The 26,072-nt window shown below is 47.2% G+C and overlaps 3 protein-coding genes across 7 annotated transcripts in view; 1 reads left to right on the top strand and 2 right to left on the bottom strand.

Annotated features, from left to right (window-relative positions):
- Nucleotides 1-9,724, bottom strand: part of adka (adenosine kinase a) — a 134,409-nt gene extending 124,685 nt beyond the window's left edge. Inside the window, exons 1-2 of one of the 2 annotated variants that reach the window (XM_088915238.1) lie at nt 9,346-9,724; nt 4,816-4,890 (exon numbers count right to left, since the gene is read on the bottom strand). In XM_088915238.1, coding sequence (XP_088771364.1) covers nt 4,816-4,890; nt 9,346-9,401 — 131 coding nt within the window. In that variant the 5' untranslated portion in view covers nt 9,402-9,724. Of the gene's footprint in view, nt 1-4,815; nt 4,891-7,689; nt 7,820-9,345 lie in introns of those variants that run through there. The other variant, XM_088915240.1, reaches the window with a different exon arrangement.
- ap3m1 (adaptor related protein complex 3 subunit mu 1) lies at nt 9,687-18,458 on the top strand. The gene is made up of 9 exons (XM_088915237.1): nt 9,687-9,840; nt 10,470-10,752; nt 12,108-12,279; nt 12,525-12,662; nt 13,199-13,284; nt 13,797-13,930; nt 15,654-15,861; nt 16,287-16,431; nt 17,107-18,458. Exons 2-9 carry the CDS (start codon nt 10,480-10,482, stop codon nt 17,205-17,207), a joined length of 1,257 nt encoding a protein of 418 aa, XP_088771363.1. The 5' UTR covers nt 9,687-9,840; nt 10,470-10,479; the 3' UTR covers nt 17,208-18,458.
- Nucleotides 18,459-19,472: 1,014 nt separating this feature from the next.
- vcla (vinculin a) overlaps nt 19,473-26,072 on the bottom strand; it is a 47,438-nt gene continuing 40,838 nt past the window's right edge. For 2 of the 4 annotated variants that reach the window (XM_088916426.1, XM_088916425.1), the window contains exons 19-22: nt 24,889-25,104; nt 22,868-23,071; nt 21,912-22,016; nt 19,473-21,515 (exon numbers count right to left, since the gene is read on the bottom strand). In XM_088916426.1, coding sequence (XP_088772552.1) covers nt 21,369-21,515; nt 21,912-22,016; nt 22,868-23,071; nt 24,889-25,104 — 672 coding nt within the window. In that variant the 3' untranslated portion in view covers nt 19,473-21,368. The remainder of the gene's footprint in view (nt 21,516-21,911; nt 22,017-22,867; nt 23,072-24,888; nt 25,105-26,072) is intronic. The other 2 variants (XM_088916429.1, XM_088916428.1) reach the window with 1 other exon arrangement.

Raw genomic sequence — 26,072 nt, 5'->3', positions numbered from 1 at the left:
TCCACAAGACGGGCACAAAGACTTGAATTGAGATGTTCACTGAAATGCATCCATGAAGCATTTTCGTTTAAAGATAGGTGAACTTTACAATTTGCTATGCTCATTACAGACCACCTGCTACTCTATGCAGAGTGGGACTGCATCTGGGCAGAAATCACTGCTGTGGGCATTCTGGGAGACTGTGGTGCTTGTTCACGGATCCCATCCTTGGCCTTCACTCAAGGCAAAGAGCTCTGACAGGAACAACCAATCAGCAGTCCCTGCAGCGGCAGATCACACCAGACGAGGTCGAGCTACATTAACAGAGTCGCCAGCTGACACATCATGGCCAGCTGAAATATTTAAACTCAGGCAAAGGAAACTCTCCGATGAGCTTCTGGACTGTGGAAAAACCTTACAGCTCCAAAGCCAAGGTTTTGGGTAACTGAACCATCTCCGGTTCATGAAATGATAAACAACTGAAAAAGAGCCCTTTCCCAGTAAAAAGAAAAATCAATAACCTTTATCAAGCGTTACCGTGAGTTCAAAGCGGCAGTTTTTGGTAAAGACCCAACAGGCTTTCTCATTACAGAAACATTCACATTTAAACAGTGAACAGGGAGAAAAGAAGAAACTTTCACACTGTCAATGTGTGTCACCCGACTTCACACAACACAGATCCAGATCTGGAAACACATTAAGGGGATTTATCCTGGCCAGAAAGTGCAACAAAAGTGAGGTTATGGAAGCCATTCACCCATTTCTCCATCCTAAATCTACTGACTTAAACACACAGGGTTGATTTCTCAGTCCAGCTTGCTTTTAGTTATTAAATGGTTCATGGTATCCTGAAAACTCACTCGCAATCACAGAAGGACTCCCAGATTGTGGAGTTCCTGGAGAGGCTACGCAACCTTTCTAGCCTGTGGAGCAGAGTGGAAGATGAGCCACAGCTTTCTCAACAGCAGTGTGTTCCAGCACACCACAGCACACACAGCTGCAAGAGTCATAAACAGCCAAGAGCTGGTCACATGTCTCTGCTGGAAGACATTTACGACCAGCACAAGTATTTTCATTAACAGATAACAGGAACAAAGTCAGGCTGTTCAAGAACAAAAAAAAAAAGGCAGTTCTGCTTTTTTGCATGAGGTTACCTAAAAAGCATTGAGCCATAGCTCCTCGATTGCAATCTAAGTGAGGAGACCGACAGTTCTGCTAAGTCAAATCACATGCCTTTCAGGATCGTGTCGCCAGTTTATCGAGACATTGCCTACATTTTGATGTCTATCCATGTACCTTTCCTCAGCTTACATCCCGGGCAGGGCAGGAAATGTTTTTACTCACAGGAACACTTCAGTCTCCTGGGTGCATTCTGCCAAAGAACTTTTTAAATGTGCATGTAAAATGAGATCTTTTCATTACGCAGCCTAATTTTTGGCAAACAAACGGGGCTAAAAATGTTTTCCTCTCTCTTGCTTGAAGGAAAGAGGCCTAACTTAAAATTGGAGCACAAATAACAGGTGACAAACAGAAAAGTTGGTACCTCAGAACATCAATCTGTTCAGCACAGTCAATAACGACTGTTTACTTTTTTTTTAAAAGGGAAATCCACACTGTTGGATGACTCACGGTTGGCTTTTGAGGTTTTGTTTTTGTGAACAAGGTTTTGACTTACAAAATCATGAATGCGTGATTAATATGGAGAGCTCGGACATATCTATGTAGAAAACTGAAGCCAGAAGAGTTCACAAGCTCCAGAAAGTGAGTGGAAGGGTGAAACCATGAGTGGGAAATACAGGAAGTGTTGTCCGAGGCTCCTCCTCACAGAGGAAGAGGAATCCTGCTTGTTAAAGCTGGACTCATGAACTGCCAAACAAGGGCTTCAGAAAAACTGGGGTGGACTCAAGAGAAGCATGGCGAGGCACAGAAACCTAACACACGCAAATTTAAACCGTGGGATCACTCAAGTTAATCCCATGCTGAAATGCAGAAAGAACATTTCAGCTGTTGAGTCATCCTAAAGTGCGTTTCTTCTCTACTTTTCAGCGTGGAATTAACCTTCTTCCCTCGCAGCCAACACGTGCTCTGGACTCAAACTAAAACATGCCTTTGCATGAGCTTTGCTTTAACCTTTCCGACTGCGTGCCAGCTGTTTGTATTCCAAAACCCTGTGACCATCGGCCTGAGATTTTAAAGACCCGAGTGGGAGAGAAATCGCCCTGCGTCAGACCAGAGAGCCTTGTGTGGGGAAATGCCATGCAGGGAAAAAAAGATCAATAAGATTGCAGTTCACACAGCACAGCTGGAAACTGGTGGGTGATGCAGATCAAGATTGCACAAGCTGGATATCAACCCGCATCAACAACAGCGCAGGGCTCATAGTTAATGATTTCAATCTTCTCAAGAGCAGAACTCAAAAGTTCAAACCTCGCAGAAAAATATGCAGATTTAAAAGCTGTTCACTTGCCCTGTATGCATGACCAATCCTCGCTCCTCCATTTCAGCTTTTAAACATACGTCCAATGGAAACTAAGGGCTAAGAAAAATGAAACAATGATAGGCCATATTAAAGTATAAGTATGATCGAGTACCATATTTCAAATAGAACACCTGCTTTATAGTGCATTGTTCCTTATTAAATACAGAGATTGAATCTTGAGTTAATTCACTCATACGGGCTTAATCAGCTCAGCGGTTAATCCAGGGAGAACAAGGGGTTTATGCACTTAAAGCCTTTAAGAAACTCAGGGTTCTTACTTGCTTCTAAGCCTCTGTGTGTTGGCAAAGGTCTTTAATTCGCCGGACGTTGCTGTAGATAACCAAAGTTTAGACAGGTCATTTACGCTAAAAATACATCACTTAATTAAAAATCTGCACTAAAAGAGGCTACTGAAAGCAGTCTTCCCATCTCTCCTCAAATACCGCTCACAGTTGAGCCACAGGCAGTGCCTGAGCAGCAAGAGGGCGCCGCCCCGCTGCAGTTCTGGCAGCTGGCAGGGGCCCAGAGCGAGCAGGTCGCTTACGAAATCCCATCGCCTTGCCCAGCCGGAGTTCACTTCCAAAACGCATACCTGGGCAAGACCAGCCCGGCATCGGCTGGTTCACCACCCACAGCCCTTCCACTTCCGCTCCGCTGTCTTCAACAGTAAACTGCTAAGACTGAAATAACTTTGCTGTCAAGTGAAATGTAAAAACACACTCCCCCTGACTCCCCTTGCTCTGTTTGTTGGGATGCAAAAATAGTTCATTGTTCACTATTGCACAATGCAAGAAAGTTGCAGACTGTGCATTTTTATAAAATGAGCTAAGACAAGTAACATCTACTGGCGTTGGTGAAACTGGAGTAACAGAGAACCCAACAACATTTATAATACTGTTTTTTATGTACAAAGCTATTTAAGCCACTCAGTTAAAAACATCTCTATGTAGGTGCACATTGTTGACATGAATTCGACAAATCTTCATTTTGAGGTCCAGTCCAACACGCCTAGTCAACTTAAACCTTGTTTACATAACGGGAATCATTAACTCTGACTTCTGCACCTGTTTCCATCCAACTGGAAACTGAGAGTAAGTGCATTACAACTTGAGAGCACTGGACCTCATCCAGCTGTTGGGGAAACAGAAATGGCTGGATGAGATCCTTGGATCAATTAACTTGTCAAGTTAAAAGGAGTTTGACGAGCCAAACGGCCACCTCGTTTCCAAACTCCCCTTCATTAGCTTCATTAGACTCCCCAGTGCTGGGTGTCTTAGCCTCTTCCTAAACAGCAAGGAAAACTGAGCTCACTCTCCTGGCCGTGCACTTGAGTCTGATAAGTACACTCCTTGCATCTCGGCTGACTTCCCTACGACAGATAACTCCTCGTAATCTCACTGCCACAGAGGACTGCGCCCTCCGAAGGAAACACAGAGCTGCCCTCTTCCACAGCAAGGACCAACGCCTTGCTTTTAGTCAGCTGCTGGTGGACTTGAACATGCCATGAGCCACTCTCCAAACTGTCTGTCTGTCTGTCTGCCCGCACACACACACACACACACACACACACACACACACACACACACACACCTCATCAGTAGAGGGGCTGTCATGAATCGTCTGTAACCTGCAGGTTCACGGTCGACGAGGGCTAACCACTATTAATTTACAAGCCGCTGAAATCCGCACATCACTTCAAAACGAACCCTAAAGACATTTTACTCATTCAGGGAATTATCACTGTACATGGAATTTGATAGCACACCCCAATAAGCGGCTGCAGCTCTGTAAAGTCTGACGACGAAAATTAAAAACTCGGATAACTTGTAAATCAGGTGAGGTTATCAGTGGTAACATTTGACACTGGAAAGACAGGTTCACAACATACACGCCTAATTACATGGCAGCTCTTAGAGTTCCTTTTCTCTGTAGCATGACATAGCCCTCTCTGGACCAGCTGCCACTTCTAATATACCAACATGCTGGTCAGAACTGTACAGCAGAGCCCCTAGACCACAGAAGGGGACCGTCCATCTGTCACTTCTCTTCAAACACTTCCTGCCTGAAGTCTGCTCTGCCTTGTTCAGTTCAATTAAAAGCAGCTGGTAAAACAAGCCTGTGCTTTCACACGTGCAGCGGCGGTCAGATGACTCCGGGTACCGCAGTGCGGTGATTTCGGACATGCGCACACCTGTAGGGGAGCAGCGCTGGCGTCTCCCCCCGCCCAGCGGCGCCTACGAGCGTCCCCGCCGGCCGGCACAACGTTCTGCACCCTCCATCTGGGGAGTGAGCTTGATCAAACTGAACTCCCCCGCGGTCTAGGGGTCCTGGGCTAAGCGGGTGTATGAAAGACTCACTTGTCGAGGAAGTCCTTGTCCACCACAGCACAGATGTCTAGAAGTGGATTCCCCAGTCCAAAGAGCGCGTTTTGGCTGAAAAGAAAAAAAAACACACGTTTCGATCACCCCATGCAGGAAATTCCAGCGACGCGTTCTTGTCCGAGGTAGGACAGCTCACGAGACCCTCACAGTTCCTTTCCTTAGTGAAGAGCACAACTCACCTTGGAGGAAAAAAAAGCTGTATTTGTATTTGGTTTTTCTGCCTTTATTTGAGATGAGCCTTTCACCTGGCAGTCAAAAGTCAAATTTCACTAACCATTGTTGAACATTTGTCATGATTAATTTACATACCACTGCCTATTTTATCCCAATCACACTTCGTCCTCCTAAGGTCATTAAGTAGTGAAGAGTCACAGTATGATCGTCCAGGCTGCACTGTTTACACAAACCATTAATTCCACAGAAATGCAATTACATCTATAAATACAGTAAGTGGTTGACTCACAGCTTCCTTCCATTTAGCAGTACTTTTAGAAAACCACACATTGACTGCAAGAATCAATAAATTAAATACCCTCCATTTTACAGAGATTACATTAAATTCTAAAATATGAATCTGAACCACAGGACCATGACCACTTTTAACTTTCAAGCCTTTGTAAATTAGCAAGAAAGTAAAGGCTGCTGACATTTCACTCAATTGTGTTCTCCAAGAAGAGAAAGGCACCCATCCTTTCCTATGTTTTCATCTGCTACCTGTATCTAAAACGTTCACACTTAATGTAAACAGAAATGACACCAAGATGTGTGAACAAAACCCCAGTGCATAAATACCCTCCTACAGAACCCCGGCATTACAGAAATATTCCAAGAAAAAGAAGGGAGAGAAAGGAACATTTCTGCAGGAAAGTCACGGCAAGTCATGTATAAAATTTAAAACGCTTATGTAAGACACTATATTTAACCGCAGCTGTCTCAAGGGTGGATAAAGCATTAAACCATGAAACACTGCGAAAGGTTTTCCACCTCCATGCTCTGTGCTTCTGAAGGGCTGGGGACTGTGAGGGCCCTCACTCCAGAAACCGACCCCCCTGCCCTCCTGACACTGGTCGCTCTGTACTGCGGAAGAGACAGCCGAACGTCAGGATTCACGGACCTTCCTCGCTTTCCCTCAACACGCGCTGACCCCGACTCGGCCTCGGCCCGAGGAAACGGCTCTTCCAGAAAACCACCCGGGACTCCACCCGGCTTCACACGCACCAGCTGCGGTAAGAAAGGCAGCACCCGGGGCCCTGCAGAACGGTCGAGTGTCTGTGATGGAGATGGTCAAGCAGAAAAGGAGAAAGGCTTTCCGCTCCTGGGCCTTCTTCAGGCGCGAGAGAGCTCCCGCCTCCTCCTCTTCAGCCTGGGATTAGCTTTTAACTGTCGCTCCTCCGCCAGCGCACGCTCAGGCAGCTCCAGATTTTCCCCACATGTCAACAGGAAAGAAGGAGGACCGGCTCTGCCCGTGTCCAACCGCCACTGCCGCAGAGCCCGAGCACGGCCTTCTGGAACCACACTCGCCACGTGCTGTACAGCAGAAAGCCCTTGGGCACCCCGATCAGAACCTTAACAAAAGGGCAGCCTTAACAAGACAGCAGCGTGAAACAACTTATCCTCACATCGCGTTCCACCCCCAAAACTTTCCAAACTATTTCCTGGCTGCGGGCTAGATTAGACCAATATAAATGTGAGATTTTTCATTTTGGCAGCAATGAGGTTTCCCCAGCACAGAGGACTGTAAAACTTCCAGCACGTTCTCAGAGTCATTAAGTCATCCCTGGGAGGGCAGGAAACTTCTTTCAAAAGCAGATGAAAAGAAACAGTTCCCTCATGCATCACGTTGCGTAGTTGACCTCACACAAAGACAGGCCCCTACTTTTTTTTTTTTACCATTAACAATCTGGTTTGGACAGTCGCAGGAATTTAACAATTTTACCTCCACCAAGGACTGAACTAAAAAAACAAAACGTTGCAACCACACATTTATGCAAGCTAAGTCATGAATATGGACTCCAACTTTCTCCAAGTGGTGCACAGAACCTACAACACACTTTTAAAACATTTAACACTGAAATGTTGTGAACAGTCACCACATAAGTCAGACGTGTAAGACCTATAAGACTGCAAAAAAAAAAAACCACACCATGTAATGTCCTGAATTGCAAAGCACTGCTCCATCTAATCTCCCAGCGATCCCTGCTAGAAGACACCAAGGAGCACACATGCTGCAAGACAAACTGCTGTGCTGGAGCCTCTCACAACAGGTGGAGATTTCAGGCCATTCCGAGCTATGCACTCCCCAAAACCCAGAAATGCTTGTCGGTGCGAATTCCAAACTGCATATCAACCGCCTACAGCTAGTTCTCTTGCACCTTACGGCTATATGCAAGATGCATGAGAGTAAATACGAATCATTCTAAAAAAAAAAATTACCATTAGCATCATGAGCGGGATGTCTGTGCATGGCCATAAAAGGAAACATCCACTCTCTCAAACTTAAAAACAAACACGAATTTCTATTGCAAGTCACAAAAAAAAAGAGGGGCTCGTACGCCGAACAAGAATGTGATGTGTATTAACTTTTCCAACCCCACCCACGCGCAATTAACTCATCTGCGTGCACGCAGAACGTAGTTTCAACATGTCAAAACCTTCGTCTGAGACCGATAAAATGCCATATCTGTATCGCTGCCGATCAACGATATTCATGTTGGTCACTATGCAATGCCACATCAAATAAATCTATGACATGCACGGTATGCTCTTGCACGCCTGCAGTCCGCAGTAGACCATCACTGACCTGTCACCGCCACTAATGCCCCCTAATGCTCCGTATCAAGGCACCGTTACCTTATTGCGGGCATGCTCGCTAGCGAGAGGTCCTGGCGCAGCCGGGTGACAAGCAGCAGACAGACTCCCCCGTGTTAATCTGAGCAGAAAGCCAGCAGCGGCAGCGTGCTCTCTGTATCAGTTTGCCCCTGAAACCGGAACCCCCGCCTGTATTCTTGAATTGATTGGCCGACACACAAGGGGGCGGGGCGGATTATATACCACGTCCGCGGTGGGCTGCGTCATTGTCGCTCGGGGTCCTAGAACTGCACATTTTTGTTAGAAGTGGAAGACGTCGCCGTCTTGAATGCAAAAGTAACATGCACTGCCTAGCAAGTCCCATCTCGCTTGATCTCGTTAGACTCTGTAATGTCTGTTCCTTACACGCTGCAAAGAAGGATCAAGGCCAAAGTTGCGTGTTTCACGGGGGGAAAAAAAAAGATTTTAAAACATTCGAATTTGTTTTCTGAAAACCCCTTTCACTATGTTAAAGAGGTGGAAGGCGTTTTGTATGAATCTGTGCTCCCGCAATCGTAGCAGAACAGTTTGAAACACTAATCTGACATTATTCTGCGTGCTGCAATCCAAAACTAGCGATCCTGAGATCACTAAATTCTTAATGTAAACAGTTCATTTCAGTTCGATTCTCAACAAGTGAACTAATCGACGACTTAAAACAGAAAAGTGGATGCATTTATACAATCCACCGAGTCCACGATATCAAACACCTGAATCCAGACATACCTAGCACAGTCAAGAAGTTTGTAGCAATAACTTTAAAATTGCTGTTTAAATTCATCATGACTATTCAATTGATCGCGTGGGGGAAAAAAACAACTAATTTACAATGGAGATTCGTGAGAACTCTGGGGAAAAAAAACATCTTATGCCAATCAAAGCAAATATAAAAAAAAGGCATTTCAACTCCTAAGACCTTTCCTGCTAAAGGCGCGCAACCTGTTCAACTCCTTGCCAAAAACGTCGCCCCTCAAGCGATTAGCTGCTCCGCGGCACCTCCCCGCCCCGCCGGCTGACCAGCCGGTTACCCTGCGAGCGCCGGGGTCAGCTCCGACCTGCGCGGCTTGTGTAACAGGGAGACGTCAGCCCCCGCCTCGCGGCTCGCCGACACACATAACAAAAGACACGTGGAGGGAACTCTGCACTGTGCAGCGCGAGCAGGCGACCTTCCGGGCTGCACGCTCACCGCCCCGGCATGTTCCAGTCGGCGCCCGGGCAGCTCTGCGCTATCCATGAACATAGAGATAGAAACAACAGTCTTTCTCGGCCACCGCTAAGCAGTTATGATTAGCCAGCGAAGGGTGCATACATGCTCCGAAATGCACACAATTCATCTGTGTTAATCAAGACGGTAGACTTAACTAACGCTGTAATACTTTTTAAAAATGGAACCGATTCTCAAGATTATTTTCACCACAATAATATACCCCTTTGCCCTGGACTAGACCACTGTTTATCTAGTATCCACAAGCACAAGAGGGTCAATCAGTACTTGAAAATTGATGGTAACTGTTTTACTTTTTTTTTTAAAAAGAACCCGGTTCCCATCAAAACCTCATCCCAAACACAACCCGCAGAGCCCGGTGTAACGAACGGGTTAATTTCTCTCAAATAAGGGCGAGCGGTGCACTCAGTTAATAAAGCAGTTTTCCGGACTACCTGAGCTCCTTTTCCTCCAGCTTCGGTTTCTTAGCTTGCGGTTCCTCCGATGCCATCTTCAGCGCACGTCTGCCTGAGCCACCTTGACCAAAAGAGCCAAGAAAAAGTCGTGGGGGAAAAAAAAGGAGTTAAAAACGGCTGAGTTGTCCGCGGAGAACGCCTGAGTGTAGCTGCCTCGAAGGAGCTGCTCTGTCGTTCTTGACCGAATTCAAAGGGAAAATCCGTATAGTTTATAACAAAATAAAATTACACAAAAAATGTTAAATTCGCACATGGATAAAGTACTTGCCGTTTTTGTCCCGTCTCTGTGCGCAGGCTGCAGGCACAGAAGTCGGTACTCTCGCAGGGGTCCATGCGGGAGCACAGCGCGGCCATATTGCCACACCGCAGAAGCGGAACTGAGCTCGCACTTCAAGGTGCTGGATTGTGCTACTTTATATCTTTCTGCGGGAGGATTTCTGTCGTTTTACCCTGATCGAGGAAATCGGCAGGCTCGTAAGTAGCAAGATTTTTTAAAATGATTACATTTTAGTTACAGCGGGAGTTTGGTTGTGTTTCCCCGAATCAAATACTCGAGACAGACAAAGTCTTTGGTTAAATCTGCAGGTTGTCTTCTGTACACAGAGTCCGAGCTACTTGAGGAAAAAAAACATCATGTAAGATTTAAGTCTGAGTACACTTGCGTGGTTTTAAGTGATGCTGTACTTCGTTATCTATGGCTCACTGGTGCTGTTTTATCAAACTTTCCTATTTTAATTCCACTGGCCTGTTGCACACTTCTCCCTACGCCCTGCGTTTACCTGCACCCGGGGGATGGGGGGGCTGATCTCTGTCAGGGATTAAGTTTTTTAATTAAATAGTTGATAGCCTCGGCTAACGGCCTGGACTCCGAGGCGCCTCTAACCCAGTGTGCGGCGCTGGCGAAGTGTGCACAGCGAGAGTTTCACTGTCGAGGTGAGCCGTCCGTATCGCCCCGCCGACAGAAACCCCCGGATTAAACTTTTACTCAGCGGGAACGTTATGGTAGCGTGTACCCCGGCCGGTGGAGAAAGAGAAACCCCAGCCAGGCTGCCGAGACGAAGCCGTAACTCATCGGCTGCTTTTGAACCTTGGCGTTTCTCCAGCCCGACCACCATGATCCACAGCCTGTTCCTGATCAACCCCGCGGGCGACATCTTCCTGGAGAAGCACTGGAAAAGTGCGGTGAGCCGCTCCGTGTGCGACTACTTTCTGGAGGCGCAGGGCAAGGTGTCCGAGCCGCAGAACGTGCCGCCGGTCATCCCCACGCCGCACCACTACCTCATCAACATCCTCCGCGGCAAGATCTTCTTCGTGTCCGTCAGCCAGACCGAGGTGCCGCCCCTCTTCGTGATCGAGTTCCTGCATCGCGTGGCGGAGACGTTTCAGGTGAGCCCTCGCGCGGCCTCGGGTGGGGTAGGGGGGGGGTCGATTTTAAATCTGTCTTTAAAAAATACAAGCTTGTGTTTTGTGCACGGATTGATGTAGCTGACCTTTGTCTGGGGTAACGGTCGTTAAAAGCGTTTCTCTGGAGTATTGCCTTCCGTCTTCATCGGAAGTATTTCTTCAGTTAAAGGGAGGTGCAGGTGAAATTTGCATTATGCTTTCCCCTTTCTTCATAAGAACTCCTTATACAAAATAATAATTGTTGTCCGTGGGAGGTAACACGCAGGTAGCACTCCAAGCCCTTGTTCGGGGTACTCGGGTCTCTTCTGGTTTTTGTTCCAGCTGCGTTCTTAATCGCAGGGTAATCGATTTCAGTTTGCTGTTTCAGCTCTTATAAAATAAGATCACTTTATTAGCCATATACAGTTTCTTGCATTAGGAATTCGTCTATTTCGCATACCCCAGCTTGCTCTCCATGAGACACACAGACAGGGAGAGAAGTTTGGGGTCAGAGCGCAGGGTCAGCCATTGTACAGCACCCCTGGAGCAGTTGGGGTTAAGGGCCTTGCTCAGGGGCCCAGCGGAGTAGGATTCCTCTGCCGGCTGCGGGATACAAACTGACAACCTTCCTGCCACAGGTGCAGCCTTAGCCACAGAGCCACCGCTCCGCTCCTGGAGAACTGAGTGGCATTTGTACCTGGAGTTGACCCTTTGTCTGCTCGTGAGCATTACAGCTTCTTTCATTCAGGTGTGTCAACAGAAAGGTAACCAGCTCAACTTGTGCAGAAGGGAAAAAATTACTGCAAGTGCTTGTTAATGTCTTTGCCACCTGTCTAGTATCCTGTACCTGTATCAACCTATCAAACTTGTATCATCTATTGTAAGGGCTGGTTAGCCAAAAATAAGCAAATTCCTAATACGTTTATAAAGTCACTCCTAATTTCCTGTATAATGAGGTTTTTGGAGCAATACACTTGAATGGGGGGTGCTTTTTAAATCAAAGCCCAAATGTTTAAATGATTCAACGAAATTGCAAACTCCCAAACAGGCCCGTTAAAGGCATCGGGCAGCTCCAGCGATTCACAGCACAGTTGGGACAAAAACCAGCGGGCAAAGAGTGTCTTATCTCCTCAGGTGTGTTGACAGGGTTGGCCCAGGGGACTGTTTCATGCTCGGGGGGTGGGGGGGGGAATCTGACACAGGGTCTGAGCTGGGAACTAACAGGGAATTAAACTAGGATGATGCGTCATTTCACTTTCTACTGTACTATCAGAAAGGCAGGCAGGGCCAAATGGCCTCCTCTTGTGTGCCATTTTTCTTGTGTTCTGAGGTGTGTTTTGTGTGTCTTTCCAAAACAGGATTACTTTGGAGAGTGCTCGGAGGCTGCTATAAAAGACAATGTAGTTATTGTGTATGAGCTTCTTGAGGAGATGCTAGATAATGGCTTTCCTTTGGCTACAGAGTCAAACATCTTGAAAGAGCTGATCAGACCACCCACGATCCTGCGCTCTGTTGTCAATACCATCACAGGTAAATCCCGAAAGCCCCCTGTACTTTCCCCCCTACAGACTTGCGCCACATCACAGGGAAGTTCTGCACAGTTCAGAACCCCCAGAATAATAAGTGGAATCTTTTTTTTTTACAAAAACACAAGCTGCCCAATTTAAAATGACAGTTTGGAACTTATTCACCAGGGACTGATGATCTCTTTCCACTTTGTTTTGTGCATTTTGAGTGGTTTCCATTGAAATACTGCAATCCTCGAAATATTGCAGGCAGCAGCAATGTTGGGGAGACGCTGCCGACCGGTCAGCTGTCCACTATCCCCTGGAGGAGGGCCGGGGTCAAGTACACTAACAACGAAGCTTACTTCGACGTGGTGGAGGAAATAGATGCCATTCTGGACAAGTCAGGTACAGTCGTGATGCTTCACGCTGGTGCGCGTGCACGTGATTTTACCTGTGACTCTGACACGCACAAAGCTGGAGTCGAGCACTCGTGTGAAGTGCTTCTGGACACGCAAAAAATGATGTTCTGTCCTGAAAAGGTGTTTTCTGTTGCTTCACAAGGAGCGAGTGTGGTTCTTCAAAGATGTCATCCTGCAGTAACTTTGACACTGAGCTGCCCTCCAACTCCTGACAAGCACAGTTGCTGTCTGTCTGACCGAGTGCGTTACATAGCACACGGTGCCAGTCTAGATAAGGTTGTCACACTCCTTTAGCAAAGGAAACACTTGTGCAGGCTGCTTTCGGTTATTAATTTTCTTCTTCTTCTGAGGTTGTAATGCACAATGATTTACTCTAATAAAATGGGTTAAGATACCTCAGCCACTCGTTTCAGTGAGAAGGTTAGTACTGAAAAAACAATGTCCGCTGTTGAAATGCTGACTGCACTTTTGCTGTAGATTTGTAAAATGGCGCGAAGGAATTGTTCTCTCTGGTTTTGACAGGCACAACAGTGTTTGCAGAAATCCAGGGTGTTGTAGATGCTTGCGTCAAGCTGTCAGGAATGCCAGACCTCACACTGTCTTTCATGGTAAGTTATTGCACTGGCGCAGTGACATTGTATTTCAGCCTGGTACCAGGCTAGAGAGAGTGGAAGATGCAAAGAGGGGTGTGTGCTTTTTTTAGGCACATGTGACTGTTCTAGGCTACATTGAGGACAAGGACAAGGACTGGCTGTGCGTGACACTGTTTGAGGCTGTGTTAAGCATGCAAGGACAGGTTGCACGTGTGACTGTTTGAAGCTGTGTTGAGCATGCAAGGACAGGTTGCACGTGTGACTGTTCTAGGCTGCGTTGAGCGTGCAAGGACGGGTTGCATGCGTGAATGTTCTAGGCTGCGTTGAGCGTGCAAGGACCGGCTGCGCATGTGACGGTTCTAGGCTGCGTTGAGCATGCAAGGACCGGCTGCGCGTGTGAATGTTCTAGGCTGTGTTGAGCGTGCAATGACCGGCTGCGTGTGTGAATGTTCTAGGCTGCGTTGAGCGTGCAAGGACCGGCTGCATGTGAGGGCACTTACAAACAGTGTCTTGTTGTGCTGCCCCAGAACCCCAGGCTGCTGGATGATGTGAGTTTCCACCCTTGTGTGCGATTCAAGCGCTGGGAGTCAGAGCGTGTCCTCTCCTTCATTCCCCCTGACGGAAACTTCAGGCTCATGTCTTACCACGTCAGTGCCCAAAAGTAAGTCATTGTGTTCACAGTGGCTCCGAGAAAATTCTGGGAAGCTCAATGTCACCGAGATCAGTTCAAGTTCAGTTTTACGGTGTAGCATTCATCGGCTTTTTACCAAGACGGCACTGAAAAGAGGTGACGTCTTGTGTGCAGCTCCTCACAGATTGTACTCCGCGTCCTGTAGTGTGTTATCATTGTTAATTTTAAACATACAAACAATTACTGCAGTAATCTCATAAGACCGACATGCTCTTTTGAACTCCGCATGAAGAGTTCCAGACAAGTTTCAGTATTTTGCACCTTGAACAGCTATCCGGAACAAACCTTCCTTTGTTCACCGTGCATCTGGCTCACCTGACTTTTCAGGACGAAAGCACCGAACAAGAACCAAATAACGTGGAACGCAGAAGCACGGCAGACACAGAGGCCTCCGAGTAAGACTGAAACACAGCAGCTTTCGAACTTCACTCCCCAGCATTCTTCCGGTGAACGTCTGATTGCTGGGAAATAAACTAGGTGAACTCGCAGCGAGGTTCATCTATCAACGGGACACGAGAGACTGACCTGATCCTGCCACCCAGCTCGATGGTTTTTCCATACATCGCATCCACCAGAAAGGGGAAGGGACGTGGTGTATGCTTTCTGATAAACAACTCATGGTGTTGAGATGCGGCGATCCTATCTCACTTTTGTTCCCCCAGTCTGAAATACCTGATGGTGAAATGCTGCCCATTCTACCTGCCGCGAGCGTTTTCTTCAGTCATCGTGACTGCGGTTTACATTCCACCTCAAGCAGAAACCCGACTTGCACTCGACAAACAATATACTGTAATTTAATTAATGGACACGAAACTGCAGACCCTGATGCTATACCTTAGCTGGGGATTTCAATCAGGCCAACATTAAGAAAATACATCCAAAATATTGTCAGCATGTCTCCTGCCCTACTAGAGGGATTAACACTCTCGACCACCGTTGCACTCCCGTCAGCATCCCGCCTGCATCCCAGCCAATCAGATCGCCTGTCTGCGCTCCTACTTCCTGTTTACAAGCAGAAACGGAAATGAGAACCCGGTCGTGAGAACGGTACAGTGTTGGTCCGAGGAGAAGGAGGAAGTACTGCAAGTACTGCTTTGAGTCTGTGGACTGGACCATGTTCAAAGACACATCATCCAACCTGAACGAGTACACAACAGTCGTTACAGACTTTTATCAAGAAATTTGTGGAGGACTGTGTATCTACAAAAATAATGTGGGTTTTACCCAACCAGAAGCCACGGATTAACCACGAAACCCATTCCATGCAAAAGACAGAGGACTTTTAAATCAGGCGATTTAGATTTATACAAGAACACCAGGTACGACCCCCGGGAAAGCCATAAGAAGCGCTAAAAAATGCAAGAGCAGGCTAGAACGTCACTTTAAAGTGATGAAACTGTTGCAGATTTAACCTGAAAAAAAAGCTGAGTGGTAAATTGCTTACCTTCTGTGTGCCTGTGTTCAGTCGTGGTGAACACGCTTTATATGAAGAACTCCCTATTTGTCAAAACGGAACATAGGATTCTAAGCAGCTGTTCCATACCACAAGTCTGATACAACTGTACTTGTGTTGGGAGGACTTGGTGATTGTTTCCAGGTTGTGTGTTTGGCTAAGCTCATAAGCACCTAATGGGAAAATTGACTTTTTCATTCTCAGACCGTCAGTGTTGTTGGGGTTTTTTTTCTATCGTAGCTTGGTAGCAATCCCCGTGTACGTGAAGCACAACATCAGTTTCCGGGAAAACGGGTCTTTGGGGCGCTTTGACGTGACAGTGGGGCCCAAGCAGACGATGGGGAAGACGGTGGAGGCCGTGGTTGTGACGGTCCACATGCCGAAGGTGGTGCTGAGCGTCAACCTCACTGCGACCCAGGGCACCTACACCTACGACCCAGTGACCAAGGTACCTGCCCTGAACCTGAGCTGAAACCTCCAGGGGGTGTTCTGAACACAGGGTGCCAGGGGCGTCACCTCTGTGTTTGAGGTACACAGCACAGCCTTGCCATGTGTCTCCCTGTGGAGGGCAAAAAGCCCTGAGAGACCTGCACAGCTGCTGTGGCAGCCCTGAGGATCAGCAATAAACAATAAACAGAGTTTATTCCTGAGAATGCTGAGGAGGAAGAAGCAACATTTTGCCGTAGGTGTTTTCTTCTCTCAACCGTTCAGCAAGGAATTAACCTTTACTTGTTCATTTACTGTCAGCGTACACTGACGCAACTCCCCCAGTCAAACTAAATATAAAGTTGTTGGAATGTATTGTGCACCGAATACATTCCAAAAAATCCGTTCCAAAAAACAGTTTCTTCATTGATTTCCTTTTCTTCTCAGATCTTGACGTGGGATATTGGAAAGATTAACCCCCAGAAGCTGCCAAATCTCAAAGGGGCAGTGTGTCTGCAGTCTGGGGCTCCGAAGCCAGAGGAAAACCCCACTCTAAGCATCCAGCTAAAGATCCAGCAGCTGGCGATTTCAGGTAGGGCTGCTGCAGACGGGCGAGGGAGTGGGGTCGGCGCGAGGGGCCGGGGAGTGGGAGTGGGGTCAGGTGGTGTTGGGTTGAGGGGCAAGGGGGTGGGTCAGGGTGAGGGGCAGTAGAGGCTGGGCAGTGGGGTCAGGGTGAGGGGCAGTAGAGGCGGGGCAGTGGGATCAGGTGGTGTCAGGTCGAGGGGCAGAGGAGTGGGAGTGGGGTCAGGGTGAGGGGCAGTAGAGGCGGGGCAGTGGGATCAGGTGGTGTCAGGGTGGGGGGGCAGGGGAGTGGGATTGGGGTCAGGTGGTGTCAGGTTGAGGGGCAGTGGGGTAGGACTTGAGCTGATCTTATATGACACGACAGGTGTGATGGACAGATGAGCCTCCCAGCTCGCATGGCTACGGTTGTTTAACTTCCTCACGCTGCCTTAAGGAAACATCTCCTGGGTCTTGTAATATACAGGATCTACAGCAGTCGCCCTGGTACATGTCTTTGTTACAGAGATAAGGGTTAAGGTGTCAGAAAGTATGCAGTATGATTTGCTTTTGTCTCATGGCAACAATTGTAGATGCAAAAATGACCAAAGCATTGAAGCAATGTTGCATTCTGGGTGTTCTAAAAATGAAATATATAAAAAATGCCTTTACTAGCATGTTAAACATCTTTTCTCTTTATTTTGTGTAGGTCTGAAAGTGAATCGTCTCGACATGTTTGGTGAGAAATATAAACCCTTCAAAGGAGTCAAATATGTTACCAAAGCAGGGAAGTTCCAAGTTAGGACATGAAGAGTACTACCAAAGGCATCTTCTGTATTTAAATTATCAAGTAATCAAATATTATTTCTAACTTTATATGGTCAGTAAGTGCCAAATTGACAACATTGCTCCAGTCCTGTCCTCCTTAGGTGCTGTTCGGTAGTGTAGTCTGTGCTGGAAAGTCTTAATCGAAGACAGTTTCTCTTCCTGCTCCTTGTTCCACAGGACACCTCTGCCAGCTGGGTGTTATTGTGCTTCACAATAACAGGCTGGTAATGTGTTCAAGGCCCTTGGAACAGATGGCAGTTTGGCTAATTCTGTATCCTCAGTAACAGTAGAGGTTATCCTCGCACTCGATAAACATCGGTCCATTTGCAGTGTAGTAAAAGGGGCATTTTAAAAAGTCGACCTCAGTCATCTATGTAAATCCGATCAATAGTCTTTTTTTTTTCTTTGTAGGATTTATGGATATTTAAAAAGTATATTTTATTTTTTAAGGGAAGATGTGGACCAAAAACTATGCCGAGTTAGAGTAAACTACATTCACAATTTACCTTCAGCTGAAACTCTGAGGTGTTCTGACAGTGTAGGAAGAAAATCCAGTAACTAATCCACTTGTGGATATTCACCTTGCCTTAGATGAGCAGCAGCATGAATATACGTGTTCATATGCGTGTTCCTGTCCGCAGCACAGACATGACTGCTTGTGTGAGGAGTGAACGGAGCTCCTAGTCTGGACCCCCTCCTTTCTAGAAGTCACTGTTTTGAATAGGCTGTAGCTTAAATTTATTTTAAGCAATGCCCTTAATTTAAAATCCGAATAAACACGTAGCATGTAATAGTGGCCTTACTGTAGTCATGCAGCAGAGGGTCTGGTGCAGACCTGCACTTTTTACAGAGTTTTCGGAAACCATTCTTTAAGATGAGGCAAACCCCGTTCTCTGCTTGTGGTACTTGGATACAGCCGGATGGAAGCACTATACAAAACCGTGGACTCAAGCGGGGGTGGGGTTGCATCATTAACCTAGAATTGTTTTCATTTGATTTTTCTTGTACAATTATGAAAACATTTACAAAGTTATACGTTTTGTACAATTATGGTCAGGGTGAAATGGGGAAGAAAGGAAGCTTTCTGGAGATTTTATAAACTAAGATCCTTTTTTGTTATTGTTTGTTGGGGATTAATGGATGGTGTTAATCAAGTGGGTACATTTGTTGCAAGAGAAGAGCTGTTATTTCTATTTATATATATAATGTTTATAAAGCATTTATAAACTTTAAGATGCATTGTGTGGCTGTTATTTATTTTTCAAAGCTCATGTTGCATATCCTCTTAAGTACTTTTTGATCTTCAACAGCTGTGGGAGTTGATGGTAGACCGAGGCCTTCTGTACAGGGTGCATATCAATTGATTGAGCTTTGGTCTGTGTAGGTCTTAATGCCCCAGTATATATTGTAAAAAAGGCATTGTCCTTTCTATGAGACATTAAACAGAGGTACTGACGCTCTGTAGTCATTAAAAATCCCAGGGTCTTGCTTGAAAAGAGTAGGGGTGTAACCCTGGCATCCTGGCCAGATTTCCTCTTTACCTAATAATCCCCATCTCTGAACTGGCTTCATCACTCTGTTCTCCTCCCCGCTGAGAGCTGATGTGTGGTGATTGTACTAGAGCACTGTGGCTGCCATTGCATCATCCAGGTGGGCCTACACATTGGTGGTGGTGGAGGGGAGTCCCCATTACCTGTAAAGCACTTTGAGTGGAGTGTCTAGAAAAGCACAAGCAATTGTATCTGTTCCAAAGAACTACACTGTGGAGCAGAAGTACAAGGGAATAGATTCCAGATGTGGCCACCAGAGGGTATCTGTTCAGAAGGAGCAGATTCCAGATTCAGCTTATTGTGATCCTGTCCGTCCTGCTCCAATCACATTTCTTGGGATCATGGTTGATCTCATTGATCCGCCATGCACAGGTTTTGCAGCAAAGGGAAGCTATGTAACCACTATTTTTACAATACAAAAAACAGCAACACTGGCTGTCTGAACTTCACCCACGACCCATCAGCTCAGTAATTGCAGGAAATAGAGGTTCAAAGCAGGACGAGGCTCAAATTGTGCATACCAACATGGTTATAAAATGTTTTATTACCCAGGCCCATGACAGCTGCACTTGGTGGTCAAAAGTCACCGCAGAAAATAGCACACAATCTGTGGGATTTCCAGTCTTACCTAAAACAAATGCATGTAAAAACTGGACATACAATAGATTAAAATGTATTAAATAAAAAAAACAAGCATTAAAATGATAAACTATCAAACTTTTATTCAAAAGGCACATAGATCAGATGGCTTCAGAGGATACTGTAAAACAAGACTGCAAAAGTTTTATATTTACATTCAAAATGCAGTAAGTTTTCATTCACACAGTTAGAAAAAAAAGGCTATCTAAAACGTCATTCCGCTCGCTCCACAGGCCTGTCTTGCGTGTTAAAAATATCACCTGCTGTAACAGTGCCCTGCTGCCTGGCGTTACATCGGCACTTGTGAGAGCTACGGCTGGGCCCCCGGTGTCGTGTGTCAGCGGAAAGACGGAAAAGCATCGCCCGCCGACCGACTCGTACCCGCGCCCCCTGTAAGAACACGACAGCGGGCGCTGGTTGCACCGCCCCGCAGGTGGCAAGGAAGGCTGCCACGCAGAGAAAGTGCCCAGCGGCGCACACAAAAATGAAAACGCACAGGCCCCCCCGTGGGACCGCAGAATCGGCCGGAGATTAAAATAGGCAGAAGGTCAGTGCTGGCCACTCCAAAGGACCCCCCTGAAGCACAGCTAGAAAGCTATGTTCCCCTGGGGAATTCCAGCAACCTTGCCAGGGCTGCCAGACAACTACACAGGACGCAAAGAGCGTAGCTTCTGCCCAGCCAGTTAATCGACGCTGCTATCTGCCCTCGGCCAACAGCCAACTTACAGTCAGGAACCGTAATGGAGATTTTCAGCTGAGAAAAGGATTTTCCCCACAACCCACTCCACTAGGCTTTGTACCATTTGGTGTTTTCACTTCAAAAGTGACTAGTCTAATTTCACAGCAACAGCTTTTGTTTTCATGATTTCTCACAGACAGACCTTAGAAAATGCTCAATTTATACAAAGGCTCTAATTTGAAAGACCATTTTCCAGAACTGTCTTTACCATGTTCAAGAAAGCGTGTCGTCGGTGTTGGCGCTGTTATTCGACAGTCATGGACAGATGACAGGTTTTTACACTGCTGGAAAAAAATGGGCCTTGGTTGGTAGTATGCAGTGCTGAGTGAAGTTAGTGTTTTCAGACACCGTGTGTGAGAGATATTGCTAAAATACACAAAAAACAATGAAACATCGAACAATCCATTCAGAAAAAAAAGACATCTTTGGCATAATTTATGACTTGGCTATAGAAGGCATTATGGTAATAAAGAAATTGCCAAATCATTCACAATTCTCAGCCTCCTTTTACAGTATAAATATATCAAAGTATTTCTGAAACAGGAAACATTCCGTTCATTTAGTGTGAAGCAGCCAGAACACGAAACATCTTTTATAGTGTGTTTATAGCCAAACGGTGAGATCTGCCGCAGTTTGAATTCTAATACGTTTGGATACTGACAGTTACTAAGAGATATCATTTAGGAAAAAACATAACCCACATGGACACTTTTTTGTGCTGACTAAGTTAAAAAAAGTCAGTGGTTTCTTTAAATCCAGCTTTTCTCCACGCAATAACAATCGTGACCATGAATCACTACGCAGAATAATCGTTCTGTCAATCCAGGCTAGCTTCATCTGAGCAGTAGTATTAATACACAGGGGACACCCAAAAATGCCAATGATTTAAATTACATATTTATCGTGTTTCCTTACGATTAGAGTATTTTTGTCTCTCAGCTGTTAATTAAGCTTATACTGTCTTGTTGGTCTTCTAAATAAAATCATGTTATACAATGAACATACATCTGCAAAAAAAAAAAACGGTGTGGAGTTAATATTCAAAAGAATAAACTTTTTATACAAAACATCCGAGCAAAGGTTAAGGTTAAGTTCTTGTCCTGCAAACATTCCTTCTACCCCAGGTGACGCCTGATGGTTCTGGCCCGCGGCTCTGACCCCTCTGTTACACCCTGCAGGGCTGGCTGCGTAGTGTTTGGGGGAGCCGAGCTGCCCTTACTGGTACCAGGGCGTCTTCCTCACCCAGCGCAGGGTGAACCCAGCGTCCGTGCGGATCTTGATGGAGGCCGCCTCGGCTTCTCTCACCGTCTCCTTGACGGACTGCATCAGGTTCTGGGCGTTGTGCACCAGCATTTCGGTGGCCTGGGGGCGAGCGGGCAGAGAACGGAAATCATCATCGAGGACAACGGACCCCCCGAGACTCGTGTCTCGGTCCTGCAGAGCAGCCGCCCCTCTCTCGGGGTCCTAGAGAGCTGCAGGGCCTTTGATCCCTACCCACTGCTTGAAGACGCCTTTCCAACCTAATAATCTTCTAGCCATTCTAATCTTCCGCTTGAGACGGAAGAGTTGTGGCCATTAAGGCAAGATAACGATCAACTGGCAATTACAGAGTGGGTGGGCAGAAAACAGTGGTGCCACCTGAATGCAGCTCCACTCTTGGATCCACTGATGCTGTAAACCCCCCTGCCCCATCCCGTCAAGATCCTCAACCTCCCCTTCGCAGTACGACACCCAGACACCGAGTAGCAGGAAGGTTACCTGCTCCGACTCCTCCTCGCTGATGTTGGTGCGGCCCAGCATGGTGGCCTTGACAGTGGACAGGATCTTCAGCTGCGTGCTGATGGTGGGGATTCGCTCACACACCTGAAGAGGAAAAGGCCTGAGCTCCAGGGAAGGCAGGCAACCGTGCTGTAGGCTATCAAAAGCTCAGAGATGCAACCTATTTTTGCTTAGGTGTTTTGGAAAATGCGTTTACACGTATATCCGAGACAGACAGACAGACAGTGTGAAGGGGGAGAGGTGAGACAGCAGGAGTGTCGGGGGACAGACAGACAGTGTGAAGGGGGAGAGGTGAGACAGCAGGAGTGTCGGGGGACAGACAGACAGTTTGAAGGGGGAGAGGTGAGACAGCAGGAGTGTGGGGGACAGACAGACAGACAGACAGTTTGAAGGGGGAGAGGTGAGACAGCAGGAGTGTGGGGGACAGACAGACAGCAGTGTGAAGGGGGAGAGGTGAGACAGCAGGAGCGTGGGGGAAAGACAGACAGTGTGAAGGTGGAGAGGTGAGACAGCAGGAGCGTGGGGGACAGACAGACAGACAGTTTGAAGGGGGAGAGGTGAGTCAGCAGGAGTGTCGGGGGACAGACAGACAGTTTGAAGGGGGAGAGGTGAGACAGCAGGAGTGTGGGGGACAGACAGACAGACAGTTTGAAGGGGGAGAGGTGAGACAGCAGGAGTGTGGGGGACAGACAGACAGACAGTTTGAAGGGGGAGAGGTGAGACAGCAGGAGCGTCGGGGGACAGACAGACAGACAGTTTGAAGGGGGAGAGGTGAGACAGCAGGAGTGTGGGGGACAGACAGACAGACAGTTTGAAGGGGGAGAGGTGAGACAGCAGGAGTGTGGGGGACAGACAGACAGTGTGAAGGGGGAGAGGTGAGTCAGCAGGAGCGTCGGGGGACAGAGACAGACAGACGTGTGAAGGGGGGGACTGACCTGCAGCAGGTTGGTGCGGATCCTCTTGTCGGTGCACTGCTTGGCCACCTCTTTGGCCAGCCGGGTGACCTCGTCGGAGGCCTTGGCGATGTCCTTGGCGCACTGGATCAGGGCGCGCTTGTTCCCGCTGCCGCCCCGCACCAGCCGGGACATCTCCGCCATCAGCAGCGCCATGCGCTTGGCCGCGCCGATGATGTCGTTGCCCTGGGGCGGAGGGCGACAGAGGTGAAGGGAGGGCGGGAGGAAAAGAAGAGGCGCAGAGGAGACGAGGCGCGGCGACAGTTCGCAGGGGAGGTTGACAAAATGCAAAAACGCAACATTTTCAATGCATCGCAAACAAGAGAAGCACCCGTGGCAAAGAAACTGGCATTCTAAAAAGACACGACAAGAGCGACAAAACTCTGACAGAACACGAAAATCTGAAAAAAAACTCAGCAGTGTCTGCTGTTCACTTATAACAATGTGGTTCAACTCATTTTCAAGGCAGCAATGACACAGATGTGTGTAAAATACTTTCAAAAGAAAAAACGTTATTACTTCTAGTAATAGTCAGTACTATATATCTTTTTTTACCCTGAGTAAGGGCACATCTGTGCACTCAATAATTATATACATGGCAAACCTCTCCTTGATAATTACAATATCTCGTCTGTCTGTATTTAAAATCACAATCACATGAAAAACAAGCCTGTTCCTCTTAAAGTAGCCTACTTCGGGGCAGTGTGTTCACCATTACAGGTTTTTTCTCCGAGGTTAAATGAGATACAGTGACCCACTTATCAATGTCAGCTGCACCCTGGGTGAGACGGCAGGTTTGGCAAATATGTTCTGGGAAAACATATTAAGCCACCAATGAATATTTGGTGTGTTATATTGCGCCAGACCTTAACAGCATTGTAACATACTGCAGGATTAAGGCTGACACTGTACTCTGTCTGACCACTCTCCCTCCATACTCAGACATCACTTATCAGTATCAGACAAACAGGTGTTCATTAGTGAGCATTCCACGTCAGGCTCACACCTTGCACGGCAGCAGCAGTTCCTTCGTGCAACACGTGAGGAGTTAGTAATGCATATGATAAAGGAAGAAGGTCTGCCCACCCCCCCCCCAGAAAACTACTTACAGTATTACCATTTCCGTTTTCTCGATAGTTTCTTTAGTTATCTAAATTTTTTCAGCTAGAGAAAACTAAGTAGTCATCTGAGATTTACTGGAAGCAATATACTCGAATCTGTTATCTGCCACGTAGGTTGATTTTAGTGAAAATTGATGTTCAATTTATTTTTGGTTTTATTGAAAAAGTAGCACTGAGGGAAACCAACACTAAATCAACTCTGGCCCTCCTCGTAAGGAGAAATAACAGAGGTTAGTTTTTCTCATTGCACAAGTAAGAATCACTGTCTGCAGGTATAGGACCTTATTCATTCTGCCTTGCTGACAGAAGGTCCATCACTGCAGCAACAGAAATAAGGTACCTTAACTTCCCTTGTTTTAATCCTTCCATGGTCTCAACCCCCTGGGCACAGAAAAATGCAGACAGTCTTCCTTTTCCCTAGACATATGTTATTTTTAAGAACACATCTTTGGTGTGGTTAATACTCTTTTTCTCAGTGAAGCCACAAAAAAAACAAAGCAAAAGGGTGAAATGACTTCACTCATCGTCATCCCGGAGAAGTCATTGAGAAACTGTCATCTATGGCTTCACAGGTTGGTGAGACGTCACTTAAAAAGGAGTGAGCTAGCACAGACCCAGCACCGAGGTGCTCTGCTGTTGGGAAGGAGAGCAATCTCTCCCCTCAGAGGACCAGGAGCCTAAACTGGAGCCTTAATAGAAAAAATAAGGAAGCCGGAGCACTTGTGAAGCCACTATCAGTTTGTCCGAGAAGTGCAAAAAAAAAACTCATCATCCAAAGTCAAGGGCACCCAGCAAGGATCAAAGAGTGATGCAACAAGACCGGGTCAAGTTTCCGAACGCCTGGGATGCAGACACGGCCCATGTGCAGGGGAGCAGGAGTACCTTACTGGACCACTTGCGCGCTTCCTGGTGTAAAGACCGGGCAGCAGCCAGAATGGGCTGGTTAACGGGCTGATTGGTGGGCATTAAGAGCAGCTCGGGCTCGTAATCATCTTCATTGTCTGAGGGGAGGGTGAACTCAATATCGTCGGCTTCGTCCTCATCATCTATATCTACATCCGCCTCTGCGGCTTCAATACCCTCATCAGTCACATCGGGCTTGGGAGCAGGAGGAGGAGGAGGGAGCATGGAGAGACAAGGAGAGAGTTAGTGTGAGAGGCACGAGATGGAAACCAGGAGCAGGAGGAAGAGAAGCAGCTCTACAGGGCGGGTGAAGACAAGAAGGGGCAACAGGAGAGGCCCTACTGCTGTAGAGGCAGCGGGATTTCAAGCTAACAGACAGAGCAGCGTCCTTCAGACAGCCATGGGCTTCGCCCAGTACAACACTACCCTGAGGTACGGGGTTTGCACTGCATGCGAGGAGAACTTGCAGATTTTTAATTTCTGGTGTTGCCTGATCAATGACCGTTTTTGTCCAGCCTACCCAGAACTGTCAACCCTTTCACTTCAGAAAGAGCAGTGCACAGGGCAGCTGGATATTTTTGGTGTGAAGGTGTATCACAAGTCAGAAGAGGTACCCTGTGTATAATGGCCTGTATAAATACTCTAGACACAAAATGTCTTCATCACTCAGAAATCAAGGATACGAAGTGTGCCTGCAGGACATTGTTCCTAGAATTGAAAAGCAATCCTTCCTACAGTGGAAAATAAGAGCACTGCGTTCTGGGCCTTCAGCAGTATAGGGACACGTGACACAGCGTGTGGTCACCCCAAGACACAGCACCAACGTGAGAACAGTAAGAAGCGACCTCAACCAGGAATGGGGCCAATCCTCTTGGGAGTGCCTTCCCTCTCCTCCCAGGTGTGGACAGATTCCAGGGGGGTGTGGCCAGGGCACAGCAAGACTGCAGACACGCTCCTGATGCAGGGAGCATGTTCTTGCTGTAGCTTCCTGACTCTTCACACAAAGCTTCCTCTTCCAGGAGGCTCCAGCTGAGCTCCAGCGGGTCATGATTTAGCCTCCAGTCACCACCACGGCGCACAGCAGGCCAGCCTGCCCTCAACACCTCTGGTTTCCCTGCGCCTGCGGTCCCGGGTCGAGCTTGTGCAGCACAGGGCTGCTCTCC

This window comes from Atractosteus spatula, chromosome 5 (genome assembly GCF_055471065.1).
Source record: "Atractosteus spatula isolate fAtrSpa1 chromosome 5, fAtrSpa1.hap1, whole genome shotgun sequence".
In the NCBI taxonomy this organism is placed as follows: Eukaryota; Metazoa; Chordata; class Actinopteri; order Semionotiformes; family Lepisosteidae; genus Atractosteus; species Atractosteus spatula.
This window is presented reverse-complemented; position numbering and strand designations above follow the sequence as displayed.